Raw genomic sequence first — 17,439 nt, 5'->3', positions numbered from 1 at the left:
AGAGAAGCCATTTCTAAAGTTGGGGGTTAGTGCGGTTGTAGAGGAGCGAGGAGTCCGACCCGTTGGTCCTCTGCGTGTTTGGGGTGGGGTGGGCACAGAATCACTGATTTTCAGGGCATTTCAGTTGAAGATAGCCAGCACTTGCACCAGGCCAGGCACACCGTGGGAAGAAGTGCTGGGAAATCAAGAAACCTGTCCCAAGCTCTCAAAGTTGAATACCAGCCACAGAAAAGTCAGCCCATCCAGTTCCATGGTCAGCACGACGACCCTCGTAGGTGGCAGAAAGGCCATCCCAGCGGACCTGGTCCTGGCGCCTCAGAGGCAGCTGAGCATGCTCAGTTGGCAGGACGCACTGGCCAGATAGCCGGGGAGCAGCGCCAGGGAGTTCCAGCCCCGCAGGCGCCAGGGCCCTGAGGGTGCCCGCGCGGAGGGGGCGGGGCCTCGGACGCACCTCCCTCCTATCCCTCCCCTCAGCCCCCGGGCCACGCGCCGGTAGCCAGCGCGCCGGCTGCCAGTTGCCCCGGCAACCGTCTCGCCGCGTCTTCCTGAGGGAGCTTCTGTCAGCCGGCAGAGCCCATCAGGCGTTCCCCACTGCCCAGCGATTTTCGCGTGGGCTCAGAGGCGGAGGGACAACAAAAAATGGCGGAGCGGATCCAAACGGCGCCTGAGGCAGGTCTGTGGGGGCGGTCGACCAGGGGAAGCCCTGAGGCTGCACGGCTGTCCTGGGCCTGAGGGGACAGGGGAGCTGAGCATGGCCCTGCTCCTGAGGAGTCGTCCCTGGGAGTTTGCGCGGTGGGGCTATGACCTCGGGGTCAGGGGTCAAGGGAGGTGCGTACCCCTCTGAGCAGCGGTCAGGGACCTCGGAATCCCGGTGGCCCAGGGGTGTATGTAGGAGTGCGCACACTCCTGAATGAACATGGGCCCCGAAAGGGCTAGGACTCCAGGGAAGACACAGGACTTCAGTCCTGAGGGCACCTGTGATGGGGGCCCATCTTCAGGGCAGGCTGTGTGATGGAGAGGGTGTACACAATCCTGTAGGAATGCGGGGGTGGGGGTGAGACTCCCTAAAAAGGCATAGTCTGGGGGAGAGGGGCTCGGATTCTGAGGAGGCAGGTGTGTGTAAGAGGAGTGTTACTTTAATATCAGGCAGTGCCATGGTAGGGGGATATACACCAAGTATTTGTGTTTTGAGGAAGTATAGTGCCTTAGTGTCACCTCTGGTCATAGAGAAAGTATACAAATCCTCACTTGTAAATGGTCCGTGACAGGACAAGAAGCTTAAGGGGACACTCAGAGCCTCAGTCCTTCTAAACCCTGCCAAGGGAGGCTAGAGCCTAGTGTGATGTATGTGGCATCAGTGATCTTGAAGGTCATTCAGAATCATGAGGAGGTGTATATGCACATATCTATGAGGGGAAGATAGTCTTTAAGGTGTAAGGAGAATGACAGGAAGGGAGACCCAGGATCCTATTCCTGAGGGGACCCTCTTGTGGGTATGGCTAGGCTTGGAGAGATAGTGAACTAAGGGTCTTAACAGCGTCATAGAAGATAGAAGAGAGCAAAGTTTCTTCTTTTTTCTAGTTTCACGTGTACAAAACAACATAGTTATGAGACATTTATATACCTCGCAAAGTGAGAGCAACGTTTTTTACAGTCCTGTGTATGTGGGAGTGAGTTTGTCCTTAAAGTTCTTCTGGGGAGTGAAGAACTGGAGCCTCAATACAAGTGATATCTGTGTGTATGTAGAAAGCAGTGGCTTTGGGGGTATATGTGGCATTGGTGACAGAAGTGGTATACATAATTTTGTATGTATGTCCTTATTAGGTATTTTGGTTGCAAGAGTGACCCACTTGAATTATCCAGTCCTTGGTGGTTGGGGGAGGGAGGTGATGGTTATGGTAAGACCATGCAGTGACTGGAACTGGAAACTGCATGAAGCCACCAAGAATGGTTCAAGAGACCATTCTCAAGACCTGCATGGTTTCTCTTTCTCTCATGGCATCTGTTTCTTCCAACAAGTATTTCCTCTACTCATTTCATAGTTTAAGCTCTCTCATACCTTGAACATGCTTATTCCTTTGTTTGTTCATCCACTCCACAAATATTTATTGAGTGCCAACTGTATGCCAGGAACCAAGTTAATCACTGGAAACTCTTTGCTTGTGATTCTCTTACCTTATTCTTTTTTTTCCCCCATAGACTTACTGACTTCAAATAAATTATTAAATCTACTTATTATTTTTATTGCTTATTGCCTATCTTCTTGCACTAGAATGTAATATCCATGAAGGCAAGGGTCTTTTTTTGTATTTACCAATCCCACATGTCTAAAACTGCACCTGGTATAGAGTAGGTTATTAATAAATATTGGTTAAATGAATAACTGAATGACCTGATATTGCCTAGAGGTTCAAGAAGCTTTCTCTGAGGAAGCGGTATTTTAACTAGTTATAATAGATTGTATAAATGAAGAAAAGAGCAAAGAGTGATTTAGGCAGACGGAAATCATGTGCAAAGACCCCAAGGTAGTAGGAAATATGATGTGCTGTGTTTAAGGAACTAAAATGAGACAAATGTGTCTGCATGTAGGGCAAAAGGAGGAGAAAAGAGGTAAGCTGAAGCAGATCTTGCAGGGCCTTACAGGCTATGGTAAACAGTTTGGTCAAAGATCCTAAGAATAATAGGAAGCGATTGAGGGCTTTTAAAGTAGGAGAATGACATGATTAGAAAAAAAAAATAACTCTGGCTACAGTGTGAGAGTACAGAAGATACAAAAGTGGGTATAGAGACTTGTTAGAAGGTAGCAGTGGAGATGGAGAGAATTGAGAAATATTTAAGAGCTAAAATTAATAGGATTCAGTTAAAGATGGGAATGAGGGAGAAAGAAGTATCAAGGCATGCTTCTAGTTTTCTAATTTTTGTAACTGGATACTTGGTGGTACCATTATGGAGATAGGGAGCATTGGAAGGGATCTTGGCTATGTTTGAGAGGGAAGAGCATGAGTTTGGTTTTGGACATAAGGAGTCTGCGGAGTCTTTGAGATATCCAAATAAGTGGAGAGATTGACAAGGCAGTTGAATTTGCAAGAAAAGGCTGAGCTGGCATAGAGATAATTACTGAAGTCATAAGTGTGGGATGCCTAGAGGGAGAGTAGAGTGTGGGGAGAAGAGGCCTGGGATGAAATGCTGAGTAGCTGCAATATTTCAGTGCCTTCCAAAGAGACTGAGAAATTACAACCAGAGAGACAAGAGGACTACCAAGAGAATGTTTCAAGATAAATGGAATACTCAACAGATTGAATGCTGCCAAGTGATGTAAAAAGATGACTGAAAAACTAGATTTAGGAATATATTTAGCATCGTTGGTAACCTTGAGAGAAAATTGATCAAGGTAGGAGCCAAATCATTTAACTTCTGAATCCCTATTAACTGGCTCAATCTTTGTCTCTTAATTCAGATTCCCGAGAGAGAGTCTGATTGACACACATCAGCTTTTCCCACTGGATCATGTCTTGGAACACAAGCCAGTGTAGGATTAACTGCCTTTGGATTAGGTGTCCAGCTATTGCTGTCTGGAGTCATCTGGTACAAAATATGTCCATCTAGTAATTTCTCATCTTAACAGCAATAGCTAACATTTATGGGGTGTTTATTATGTGCCACACATTGTACTAAGTGCTTTATATATCTTAATTTACTTCAGCATTCTAACTACTCTCTAAGGTATTGTGTCTACTTAATATGTGAAGAAATTTTGGAACAGAACTTAAGCAGCTTGCTCAAGACCTGTACATTAGTGTAAGATTGTAGTGTTTTAGTTATTTTAGCATTATCTAGATTTATTATTTGCCTTTCTGTTTGTATTGCAACATATTACATACTGAAGAAATAATAGCCCCGATGAAAATTCGTGCTCTATAGGAAATACTATTCTAATCTAAGCATACATTAACAATGGTGAAGTGGAAAGAACTGGGGCTTAGATCCTTGTTTAAATTTTGTTTGTGTAACTTACTAGATGTGGATGTTGGATTCAAATATTCTGATCTTCAGTTTCTTCATCTGTAAAACGAGGATGATATTTACAGGATAGTTGTGAATACTAGAGATAATATATATGAAGAGCCCAATAAATGATATTTCTTTAGTTTCCCTGAAGCTTGAATATAAAATATATGTATTACATATACTTTACATATAAAAGCAAGGTTTAAACATACAGTAGTTAATATTAGACATTCTTTTAAAAAATTTTTCTTCATTGATATGATTAATTTGCTATCAGAAGAAAGGTGGACACCAAGTTTTGGAGCATGTAGAATTGTTATCTGAACTATGTTCATGGGACATGTCTTCTATGATGTAGATTGTGAGGAATTTCTTGAAGGAGTGAAGGGACATTTGTGACACTTCTTTTTTTTCCAAGCATGCAGATAACTCTGTAAGAAGGTGAGGTTGGCAAAAGGAAGTTCCTTCTTTTAAATATTGTACTTTAAAATCAGGATGTGAGTGTCAGAATTTTTCTTCCCTTCCAACAATTTTGACTATTAATAATAGGAAAGAAACCTTATAGTTAAGTAAATGTAAGAGTCTTAGCCTCAGGCTAGATGGCACCTTCTTCAGTTTCTCAGATTCCCCTCCTTCCTTTCCAACTATCATAAAAAAGCTTTTGTTTGAATTACCTGGTAAAATAATTTGTTTTCCTATATTGCCAAGTTTGTTACTTTTGTGGAGGCCCATATAGCCCAGAAAATTTAGACTGACGCAGTCTGTTAAAATGGCCTATGGGATTTATAGGTGATGTAATACAGAATTGTACACCTGAAATCTATGTAATTTTACTAACAATTGTCACCCCAATAAATTAAAAAAAAAAAAGGCCTATACCTTGATACAGGTAACTTCCTTTGTGAAATAAATGAGTCCTTAAAAAAAAGCAATTTTAATGTTATTTGAAATCATCTGTAGGCAGAATCTTGAAATTTTATAAAGCCTTAGTAATGAGAATAATGTTTTCTGTCTTTAGTTAGTAGTTGGGCAAAATAGCTAAGCCTTTTTGGCTTTAGTTTCCTTATTTGTGAATTAGGGATAGTAACACCTACTTTTCTGGTGAGAATTAGAGATAAGTTATGGAAACTGCACAATGTGACACCCCTAAAGAAATGATAGCTTAGTTGGTATATGCTCGGTATGCTTGTGTGTTTGTGTTTGTTGGTGTTTGTGTGCCTTTTCCTAAAGGCTTATTAGTAAAATCATCTTTTTTTTAATTAAAGTTTATTGGGGTGACCATTGTTAGTAAAGTTACATAGATTTTAGGTGTACAATTCTGTGTTACATCATCTATAAATCACATTTTGTGTTCACCACCCGGAGTTAGTTCTCCTGACATCACCATATATTTGATCCCCTTCACCCTCAACTACCACCCTTACCCTCTGGTAACCACTTACCCTCTGGTAACCACTAAACTGTTGTCTGTGTCTATGAGTTTTTGTTTCTCATTTGTTTGTCTTGTTATTTTGTTGTTTTTGGTTCATATACCACACATATCAGTGAAATCATATGGTTCTCTGCTTTTTCTGTCTGACTTATTTCGCTTAGCATTATACTCTCAAGATCCATCCATGTTGTCACAAATGTTCCTATATCACCTTTTCTTACTGCCGAATAGTATTCCATTGTGTATATATACCACAACTTCTTTATCCATTCATCTATCGAAGGGCATTTGGTTGTTTCCATGTCTTGGCCACCGTAAACAAAGCTGCAATGAACATTGGAGCACACGTGTCTTTATATCTAAATGTTTTCAGATTTTTTGGGTAGATACCCAGGAGAGGGATTGCTGGGTCATATGGCAATTCTATTTTTAATTTTTTGAGGAACCTCCACACTGCCTTCCATAACGGCTGCACCAGTCTCCATTCCCACCAACAGTGTATGAGGGTTCCTTTTTCTCCACAGTCTCTCCAACACTTGTTATTATTTGTCTTGTTGATGATAGCCATTCTGACTGGGGTGAGGTGATATCTCATTGTGGTTTTGATTTGCATTTCTCTAATGATTAGTGATGTTGAGCATTTTTTCATATGTCTATTTGCCATTTGTATGTCCTCTTTGGAGAAATGTCTCTTCAGGTCCTCTGCCCATTTTTCAATTGGGTTGTTTGTTTTCTGTTGTTGAGTTTCATGAGTTCCTTGTATATTTTGGATATTAGCCGTTTATCAGAGGCACTGTTAGCAAAAATCTTCTCCCATTCAGTTGGTTGCCTCTTTATTTTGTCGATGGTTTCTTTTGCTGTGCAGAAGCTTTTAAGTTTGATATAGTCCCATTCATTTATTTGAGCTTTTATTTCCCTTGCCTTTGGAGTCAAATTCATAAAATGCTCTTTGAACCCAAGGTCCATAAGTTTAGTACCTACGTTTTCCTTTTTTTTATTTTGTTGTTTTTTTGTATTTTTTAATTATTTAAATTACCTATGTTTTCCTCTATGCAGTTTGTTGTTTCAGGTCTTATGCTTAAGTCTTTGATCCATTTTGAATTAATTTTGGTACATGGTGACCGATAGCAATCCAGTTTCATTCTTTTGCACGTGGCTTTCCAATTTTGCCAGCACCATTTATTGAAGAGGCTGTCTTTTCTCCATTGTATGTTTTTTGCTTCTTTGTTAAAAATTATCTGTCCATATTTATGTGGTATTATTTCTGGGTTCTCAATTCTATTCCATTGGTCCATGTGTCTGTTTTTCTGCCAATACCATGCTGTTTGATTATTGTTGCCCTGTAATACAAGCTAAAGTCAGGGAGCGTGATACCTCCAGCATTGTTCTTTTTTCTTAAGATTGCTTTGGCTATTTGGGGTCTTTTGTGGTTCCAAACAAATCTGATGATTTTTTGTTCTATTTCTTTAAAAAATGCCATTGGGATTTTGATGGGGATTGCATTAAATCTGTATATTGCTTTGGGTAACATGGCCATTTTAACTATGTTGATTCTTCCAATCCACGAACACAGAATGCCTTTCCATTTCTTTGTGTCTTCAATTTCTTTTAAAAATGTCTTATTGTTTTCAGCACATAGGTCTCTCACATCCTTAGTTAAGTTTATTTCTAGGTATTTTATTCTTTTTGCTGCAATTGCAAAAGGAATTGTTTTTTGTGTTTCTTTTTCTGAGATTTCATTGTTAGTATATAGGAAGGGTATGGACTTTTGTACGTTGATTTTGTAGCCGGCAACTTTACTGTATTCGTTGATTGTTTCTGATAGCTTTTCTGGTGGAGTCTGTAGGGTTTTCTATATATAGCATCATGTCATCTGCAAAGAGTGACAATTTAACATCTTCATTCCCAATTTGGATGCCTTTTATTTCTTTCTCTTGCCTGATTACTCTGGCAAGGACTTCCAACACTATGTTGAAAAGCAGAGGTGATAGGGGACAGCCCTGTTGTGTTCCTGAACGCAGAGCAAAGGGCTTCAGTTTTTCACCATTAATTATGATATTAGCTGAGGGTTTGTCATATATAGCTTTTATTATGTTAAGGTATTTTCCTTCTATTCCTATTTTATTAAGTGTTTTAATCATAAATGGATGTTGTATCTTGTCAAATGCTTTTTCTGCATCTATTGATACAATCATAGGATTTTTGTCCTTTATTTTGTTTATGTCATGTATCACATTGATGGATTTGCGGAAGTTGTATCATCCTTGTGCCCCTGGGATGAACCCCACTTGGTCGTGATGAATAATCTTTTTAATGCATTCAATTTGCTAGAATTTTGTTTAGGATTTTTCATCTGTATTCATCAGAGATATTGGTCTGTAGTTTTCTTTTTTTGTGTTGTCCTTACCAGGTTTTGGTATCAGGGTAATGTTGGCTTCATAAAATGAGTTAGGGAGTACTGTCTCTTCTTCAATTTTTTGGAAAAATTTGAGCAGGATTGGTATTAGATCCTCTTTGAAGGTTTGGTTGAATTCACTCATGAAGCCATCTGGTCCCGGACTTTTGCTTTTGGGAAGGTTTTGGATGACTGATTTAATTTCGTTCCTGGTGATCGGTCTGTTTAGATTTTCCAGTTCTTCATGGTTCACCCTAGGAAGGCTATATGTTGCTAAGAACTTGTCCATTTCTTCTAGGTTATTGAATTTGGTGGCATATAGTCCTTCATAGTATTCTAGGATGATCCTTTGTATTTCTGTGGCATCTGCGATAACTTACCCTTTTTCATTTCTGATTTCGTTTATTAGTGTCTTCTCTCTTTTTGTCTTAGTGAGTCTAGCCAAGGGTTTGTCAATTTTGTTAATATTTTCAAAGAACCAGCTCTTTGTCACATTAATTTTTTCTATTGTCTTTTTGTTCTCTATTTCATTTAGTTCTGCTCTGATTTTTGTTATTTCCTTTCTTCTGTTGACCTTGGGTTTCATTTGTTCTTCTTTTTCTAGTTCTTTAAGGTGTAACATGAGGTTATTTATTTGGGATTTTTCTTGTTTCTTGAGATAGGCCTGTAATGATATAAATTTCCCTCTTAAAACTGCTTTTGCTGCATCCCAAAAATTTTGGTAGGATGTATTTTCATTCTCATTTGTTTCTATGTATCTTTTGATCTCTCCTCTAATTTCTTCTTTGACCCGGTCGTTCTTTAAGAGTATGTTGTTTAATCTCCAAGTATTTGTGGTTTTTCTTGCTTTCTTTTTGTAGTTGATATCCAGTTTCAAAGATTTGTGATCAGAGAATATGCTTGGTATGATTTCAATCTTCTTAAATTTGCTGAGGCTAATTTTATGTCCCAATATATGGTCTCTCCTTGAGAATGTTCCATGTACACTAGAAAAAATGTATAGTTTGAAGTTTTAGGATGAAGTGCTCTATAAATGTCAATTATGTCCATTTCGTCTAATGTGTCGTTTAGGACTGCTATTTCATTATTTATTTTCCGTTTGGATGATCTATCCATAGCTGTCAATGATGTATTTAGGTCCCCTAGTATAATTGTGTTTTGGTCGTTTTCTCCCTTTAGTTCTGTTAGTAGTTGCTTGGTATATTTTGGTGCTCCCTGATTGGGGGCATAAATATTGATGACTGTTATGTCTTCTTGTTATATAGTCCCCTTTACCATTATGAAATGTCCATCTTTGTATCTTGTTACCTTTTTCACCCTGAAGTCTGTTTCATCTGATATCAGTATGGATATACCTGATTTTCTCTGGATACCATTTGCTTGGAGTGTCAATTTCACCCTTTCACTTTGAGTCTATGCTTGTCCTTGTCGCTGAGATGTGTCTCTTGGAGACAGCATATGGTTGGGTTTAGTTTTTTGACCCAATCTGCTACTCTGTGCCTTTTTATTGGTGAGTTCAGTCCATTTACATTTAGGGTGATTATTGATATGTGAGGATTTCCTATCATTCTGTCTTTAGCTTTTGTTAAGACTGTGTCTCCATTTTCTCTTTGCCTTTTTGTTTTTGTCTATTATTTCTGTGTGGTGGTAGTCTATGATGTTTCCCTCTGTTTCTTCTTTAATTACAGTATATATTTCAGTTCTGGATTTTTTTTTTTTTGAGTGGTTACCATTAAGTTTATGTAAAAGAAAGTTTGATATTTAGAGTATTCCATTTTTTTCAGCATGCCTACTTTCTCCATTCCCATGTTCCGGTTCAGGCCTTTACTCTCCCCCTTTTTATGTTTCGGTTGCCACAAATTGTCCCTGTTGATGGTGGTCAAATAACCTCCTTTAGTATTTCTTGTAGTGCAGGTCGTGTATTAGAAAATTCCCTCAGCTTCTGTATGTCTGGGAAGGTCTTTATTCCTCCTTCATATCTAAAGAATATCTTTTCTGGGTATATTATTCCTGGCTCATAATTTCTCTCTTTCGATTGTTTGAATATTTGGTTCCACTCCCTCCTGGCTTGTAGAGTTTCTGCTGAAAAATCTGATGATAATCTAATGGGCTTTCCTTTGTAGGTTACCGACTTCTTTTCCCTGGCTGCTTTGAGGATTCTTTCTTTGTCATTGATTTTTGACAGCTTCAATACATGTGCCTTGGAGAAGGCCTGTTGGAGTTGAGGTAATTAGATGTTCTATTTGCTTCTTGGATTCAAGGATCCAGTTCTTTCCACAAGTTTGGGAAGTTCTCATCGAGTATTTGTTTGAGTATACTCTCTGTTCCCTTCTCCTTTTCGTCCCCTTCTGGTATGCCCATTATTCTGGCCCAGAGCAATGGCGGCGACCACCACCACAGCCGGTCCTGCTTCCACAGCTCCTGTCGTTTTGCGGATTTAGTTGGGCTGCAAATCTGTGTCTGCGACCACAGTTCTCAGAACTGCAAATATTCTGTTGTTTTGATCTGACACTGCTACTGTTCCGCTTCTAGTTCTGGGCTTGTGGGAGCGGGGTGAGCTCTGGGAGGGTGGGGAGGGGGCAGCTAGTTTCAGTGCCTAAGGCTTCCATTCTCTGCTCGGCAGGGAGGGCTTAAACCACCATTTTCAGCCTTCTTCCCTCAGTCTTTGCTCCGAGATCTCTGCCATGAGTGTTGGGTTTAGCCGTGTTATATGGTGTCCCTTCAGCTGCGTGGGCCATAAACGAAGCCCTAGAAGTTCGTGTTCTTCCTTCTCCCACAGCTGCGTTAGTTACGGGATGCAGCGAGCTTGGAGCACTGAGCTAGGTCTGTGTCCTCCGCCCACGTGGCTCCATCTCCGCACTTCTCCCTTCCCTCCTCCCCTACTCATGCAATTTGCCCACCTTTAGGTGAATTCAGTAGTGAGTCTCTTCGTCTTGCCTGTCTGCTGTGCAGGGAATCCTTTGTGGAGTTATAGCTCTTCAATTTGTTGTAAATTCCAGGGGAGACCTCCAGAGGCCCAACTCACGCCGCCATTTTGATGATGTCACTTTCAAAATCATCTTTAAAAGAAGAGAAAACCCATGTCATGTCTACCATCCCTTATTTGGATGCAAACATATTTCAGAATTCAGATTTTTTTTTTATTATGGATAGGAAATACATCATATGTATTGTCGATTATATACTACTCCAATATGGTATGGGGCGAATACCCTGTAATCACACATGTTAATATAAAGTTCACACTATTCGAATAAAAATTATAAATAGCTTCACATCAATTTAGGTTAAGTTTTGCTTTCAAGTTAGTTTTGGCTCCAAAGTTTTAAAAAAATATTACTGTTTTTAGAGATTTAGAGAATTTGGAATTGTGGAAAAGGGAATGTGGACTTACACAATTTTATTCCTCTTCAAATTATTTTTTGTTGTTTTATTTTTTCTGTAACATCAGCCCATAGCTTTATTAAAGATCCTAAAAGTATTGGGACAGAAACACCTTTCGTTTCCATGGCACTCATGTAGTTATTTCTTCTAAGGAAATCTAATAATGTCTGTATTTCTGAGCTCTGTGAATGTTGCATTTGGCTTCAGTTTCAGTATTTTGGCTCAGTGTCACTTTCAATGAAAGACACTAGAAAACTATATGCATTAAGAAAGTCAGAAAAATGCATACATAGTCTTAAGAAAGTCACAGCTTTGTCTTCAAGTCATTGGAATAGCACAGTGTTATGTGAGTTTCAGAATATTTTTATTAAAATTTCACTAATGGAGTGTTAATTTTAGTGTTGATTTAAGGGAAAAAGTTTTCTTAGCTGATTTTGATTTGTCTGATTATAAAAAAGTATTGCAACTGTGAAAACTTGCAATAATATATTGATGGTGTTTACCATATGGGAATATGATAATTTTTACTTTTTACCATTGTCCTTTTTTTAATTACTTGGTTGTAATCTGTCTGGCAGGCCAGTAGAAGTCTCTGGTTCTCAAGTATTTCGGGGCTAAAGTGGATGTGCTGCGTATTATTTCCAACTACCTTGAGTATTATGAATATTTAGTGCCAAAGAGAAGAAACAGTCTAGGAATTAGAATTTAAAAAATACTTATGTATATGGAATTTCTAAAAATCAAGTTTGACTTTTAAATACTTCAGTTTAAGAAATGATAAATCAGGGCTTAAAATTCATATTCTATTCGTATTAGTTTTCTGCATCTGAGAAAACTGCTTCTGATGAAAAGTAAAGCAATCCTTGGATGCATCAGGGAATTACCACATTTCTTAATTCTGAATCTATCTTTCTCTTTGCCTTGCAAGTTTTAATTAGTCATTTTGAAAAATGTAAATAGTTATGTGGAATTTAAATAAAGAGACTTATTTCAAAGTGTTTAAGCTTTATTTGAATCACACTTATCCATTCTTACTTATTTTCAAGTTATTTTGTGTACATCTTTCCAAATTTTGCACATTTTCCCTTACAAGTTTATCAGGAAATTTTTTATCAGGCGCAAGACAATAGTGGGTAAGGTGAATGTCTAACTGGATTTGTGAGCCGAACCTCCCATTTCTCTCCACGTTGGCTTCTTTGAGTCTTGGGAATGTAACTTCAATTGTTATTTTTTAATTATAATAAGATTTAAAAATTTTAAATTTGGCTTCCATACTGAATGTAGGAACATAAGGAACTTGAGGCTCTTACCTTCCTGTAATGGATACCCTATTAATCAAAAGGTGGTAGCATTAAGGTGAAAGGCGTCTGGTGGTCTTTTCTGTCTCTTACCCACCACTCCTGCACAGTTAATTCCTTTGTGGACAACCTCTATGGTGATGAGTCAGAACTAGGACAGAGTAATGGGCTCAAATAAATATGACTGATGTAGGGGTAGTGTGTCTTTTCATACACTGGATATACTATAAGCTAAAGGTAAAACCATTTTTCTTTGGTCTGTTTGACTCACCTACTCAAACTGAAGCTTGTGATCATTCTTTCCAATTAATTTTACCAGAGACTAGTTTAGTAGAGCTTTGTTTTGGGATAAGAGAGAGGAGTAAATAACAACTGCTCACAAAGAACTTACCTTTAATAATTTATATACACAACAGGAACATTAGAGGTTGCAATGAATCAGATGAAGTCTTTCTTCTCTCATCTCAATGGCTGTCAACAAAATAAATTCTTGCTATTGGGAAATAGCTGAAATACACCTCTCTCCATTACATTAGCCATATTAAGTTTTTCTTAGACCAGTGGTTGCAAATTGGCAGCACAGGGTATGGATCAAGCTATCAGATATATTTTGTTGGGCTTATGAGGCATATAAACAAGAAATTAATTAAATTAGATTGATCGTCAATTGTTTAAACATAGGGAGATGTCACATAAAGGTATGAATTTCTGCCTTCTCTTGGAAATTCAGGAGACTTGTCAAAATTGTGCCTACATTGCTGGATGTGCACTATTGGCTGGACCTGAGTAGCTAGTGCCACGCTTAGAAGAGGGTAAAGGCTTTCTAGTATGACACAGTTACCACCACTCACTCTCTTTTCCTTAATTTTCTTGTTCTCAGTCTACTTCACTCATTTGGTGCTACCTACATAGCCCATAAAATTTGCACCCTGTTTTAGATCCTCATTATGTTTATACAGACACACACACACACACACACACATACACATAGTTACTTATATTATTATGAATATGTATATTTTCTTTCTGGTTGGCTAAGTTGATAAAAACCCACCAGAGAGGTAAGTTTATGTTCTCCTTTATTCCACCTTTAAAGAAGGCACTCTTCTATATTATAAGGTTTTATCTCAGGGTCATATAACCTTATAAGGTCAGCATATTTATAAAGCTAGTACAGTTGACCCTTGAACAAGATGGGGGACTAGGGGCACCCCCCTCCCCTGCACAGTAAAAAATCCACGTATAATTTTGACTCTATGTATTTATTGAAAGAAAATCCACTTATAAGTGGACCCATACAGTTTAATCCTGTGTTGTTCAAGGGCCAACTATACTTAGGTAGTTTTGGATATAAACTATATGTAAGTTATATTATTTGGCTAGTTCTTAATGCCATTTAAAATAACCTTTATATTATGGAAAATTTCAAACATATACAGAAATAGAAAGGATAGTATAAGAACTGTGTACCCATCATCCAAGCTCAACAATTACCAGCTCCACTTGTCTTTCTTACTCTCCTTCCCTAGGACTGTTTGGAAGCATATCAATGATACATAATTTACTCCATAAAATTTTCAATATACACTTCTAAAAGACACATACTGTTCATATATATATCACACTAACATACACATATACAATCATACCAAACATATATAATATACCAAATAATGATAATTCCTTAATATCAAATATCCAGTTAGTTTTTGTTTATTTCATCGTCATTCTTCTTTTCCCCTTGCAGTATTTTTGTTTGAAGAAACCTTATTGTTTTCCTGGATTTTGTCGACTGCTTTCCCATGGTATAGTTCAATACATTCTACTGCTTTCTATATTGCCTATAAATGATTGGGTTTGGGCTCCTTTTTTCCCCCAAGACTGTTTCAGAGAGGTTTTATGTATATCCTTTGAGGGGTATAGTATCTGTCTGTTTTTGTGATGTTAGCACCCATTAAGCAATTATACATGATTGAAATTTGAATAGTAATATTCAAAACAAGAATAGAATGGAGTTACCAAAAAAGTGGTATAGCAGGACTCTAGGAATTTAGAAGAGGAAACATAATTTAGGACTAAACTGATCAGGGAAAATTTTATGGAAATAGTGATGCTTAAGATAGATCTTAAAAAATGGGAATGACTATGGTAAAAGGATATGACATATTAACCAGTTTAGGCTAAGTTATACAATGATAATAAATGAGTCAAAAATCCCAGGGGTTTACAACTACAAAGATTATTTATTGTTCCAGTACATGTCCACTGTGGGTCAGCTATAGATTTGTTCCATATCTTTATGTCAGGACCCAGGCTGATGGAGCAGCTTTTGTCTGGGATATTGCTGGTCTCATGCAAGAGGGAAAAAGACCATATTGGAACCAAGCAGTTGTTCTTATCAAAGTTTCTCCTTGGTGGCACATGTCACTTCTACTAACATTTCTGTTCAAGTCTTACAACCAGCCTGAAACTGACAGAGTGAGATGTGTAATCCTGCCATAGGGCAGGGCAGCAAGTATTTTAATGAATACCACACTATGATAAGAGCTATTGGGTGAGAAGGGAAAGGGTCTTCTGGATAGGAAGAGGCACAAATGCATGCGGTATATTAGGAGTAAGTAAACCCATTTTTCAGGAGTAGAATAGGTATAGGTAGAAGGTAGAATAGGTTTGGTTAGAAGGGTAAAGACTATCAAAGCTACAGAGGGGGGTAAAGTAGAGTTTGAATTCCAAATACATATTCAACTATCCTCCTCTTTCATTGAAGTCTAGACTTTGGAATGGAAAATTATAGATTAGTGATCCACATACGTAATTCTAAATTTGCTAGTAGCCACAATAAGATGTAAAAAAACAGGTGAAATTAATTTTAATGTATTTTATGTAACTTAATATATTCCACTCAACATGCTTTTATATTTGCCTTATTCATCATTGTATTCCTAGCACTCAGTGAAGAGTGACAGGGAATTCTATAGTAGTTCTTTGTCAGTAGGGACGGGGTGATTTGGCTTGGCCTCATGGCTTGGCCTCCCAAAGAGAAAGCATTGTTTTAAAAAAATTATTAATTTATTGGGGTGACATTGGTTAGTAAAATTATATAGGTTTCAAGTGTACATTTCTGTAATACATTATCTATATAGTGCAGTGTGTGTTCTCCACCCAGAGTCAGTTCTCCTTCCGTCACCATATGTTTGACCCCCTTTTCCCTCTTCTACCACCCCTCTCCCCACTTCTACCACCCCCCTCCCCCCTTACCCTCTGGTAACCATTAATCTATTGTCTGTGTCTATGAGTTTTTGTTTGTTTGTTTTTCTTATTTGTTTGTTGCCTTCAGTTTTATATCCCAAATATAAGTGAAGCCACATGGGTCTCCACTTTTTCTGTCTGACTTATTTTGTTTAGCGTGATAATCTCAAGATCCATCCATTTTGATGCAAATGGCGGTATTTCATCTTATGGCCAAGTAATATTCCATTGTATATATGTACCACATCTTCTTTATCCAGTAAATAGAACAAAAAAAAAATCATTGGATTTGTATGGAATCACAAGAGATCTTGAATAACCAAAGGAATCCTAAGAAAAAAGAACAAGGCTGGAGGTCTCACACTCTCTGACTTCAATTTATACTATAAAGTGATAATAATCAAAACAGCATGGTATTGGCAGAAAAACAGATGCACAGACCAGTGGAATAGAATTGAGAATCCAGAAACAAATCCACATATATATGGGCAGATAATTTTTGACAAAGGAGCCAAAAACATACAATGGAGAAAAGAAAGCCTCTTCAGTAAATGGTGCTGGGAGAATTGGAAAGCCATGTGCAAAAGAATGAAGTTAGGCTGCTATGTCACCATGTACCAAAATTAGCTCAAAATGGATCAAAGACCCAAACATAAGACCTGAAACAATAAATTGCATAGAAGAAAACATTGGTACTAAACTTATGTACCTTGGGTTCAGAGAGGATTTTATGAATTTGACCTCAAAGGCAAGGAAAGTAGAAGCAAAAATAAATTAATGGGTCTATATCAAACTAAAAAGCTTCAGCACAGCAAAAGAAACCATCAACAAAACAAAGAGGAAACCAACCGAATGGGAGAAGATACTTGAGAAAGCATTTTTGAATATGGATGGAATAGTAATGATCTATCTGTAAGCAAACATGGAACTGAGAATACTGTTCCTCCTCTCATCTTAGAGATCCTAGGTTAAGAAAAAATGAGCAGCCTCTTCTTAAGAGGACTGCAAGAGGAATAGTGCCATCTAGGGAGAGTCAGATTTTTAGAGTAATGAGGTAGTGGGGACATTTAATGAAGAGTATAGGAGCATTGAAGAGAATTTATATGAGTTGCCGTCCTAGAGATCACATTAGTGTTAGAAGGTAGGGTGACATGGGCAACTAGGCTGGGTGGCAGAGTGATTAGACAAAGGTAGAGACAGTGGAGAATTTATACCAAAGTTACTCTGAGAAAATCCTAAGGGAATCATAAAGCACCATAGGGATGAAGGTGGGTGCGTGTTGGAAGGTGGGCAGAAGGACCTTGGTTGGAGTGAGCTGTTCTTTGATTCCAAATTGATGGAAGGAGTTTAAGTGCTATTGTGAGCTAGTCTACCAGGTAAGCGGAGGCCTCTGGACAGGCTGGCTTTTTTTGTGGCCGTTGCTCTAAGAGGGATAAAGAATTAGATGAAGCTTGGAACTTGAGGATTTAAATAAGAAGGGTCCAGAAGAGGTGAGTACACTTCAGCGTAAGGATCTGTAGTTCTTGATGACTGGATGTGATGAAGAAAGAGAAGTTGCTTTATCAATATTTATATGTGCTGATTATTTATTGGGTACCTCTTATACATTTATTTAAGTCTTACAGAATCCTGCAAGGTAAGTGAGATGAATTTCTATTTTTTATAGATATGTA

General features: G+C 38.2%; 1 protein-coding gene across 7 annotated transcripts in view; it reads left to right on the top strand.

Moving 5' to 3' along the window:
- Window positions 1-351: 351 nt before the first annotated feature.
- AGBL4 (AGBL carboxypeptidase 4) overlaps window positions 352-17,439 on the top strand; it is a 1,099,729-nt gene continuing 1,082,641 nt past the window's right edge. For 3 of the 7 annotated variants that reach the window (XM_074334701.1, XM_074334702.1, XM_074334698.1), the window contains exon 1: window positions 354-673. In XM_074334701.1, coding sequence (XP_074190802.1) covers window positions 640-673 — 34 coding nt within the window. In that variant the 5' untranslated portion in view covers window positions 354-639. Of the gene's footprint in view, window positions 674-17,439 lie in introns of all 7 variants that reach the window. The other 4 variants (XM_074334703.1, XM_074334697.1, XM_074334699.1 and 1 more) reach the window with 2 other exon arrangements.

This window comes from Rhinolophus sinicus, linkage group LG06 (genome assembly GCF_036562045.2).
Source record: "Rhinolophus sinicus isolate RSC01 linkage group LG06, ASM3656204v1, whole genome shotgun sequence".
Lineage (NCBI taxonomy): Eukaryota > Metazoa > Chordata > Mammalia > Chiroptera > Rhinolophidae > Rhinolophus > Rhinolophus sinicus.
This window is presented reverse-complemented; position numbering and strand designations above follow the sequence as displayed.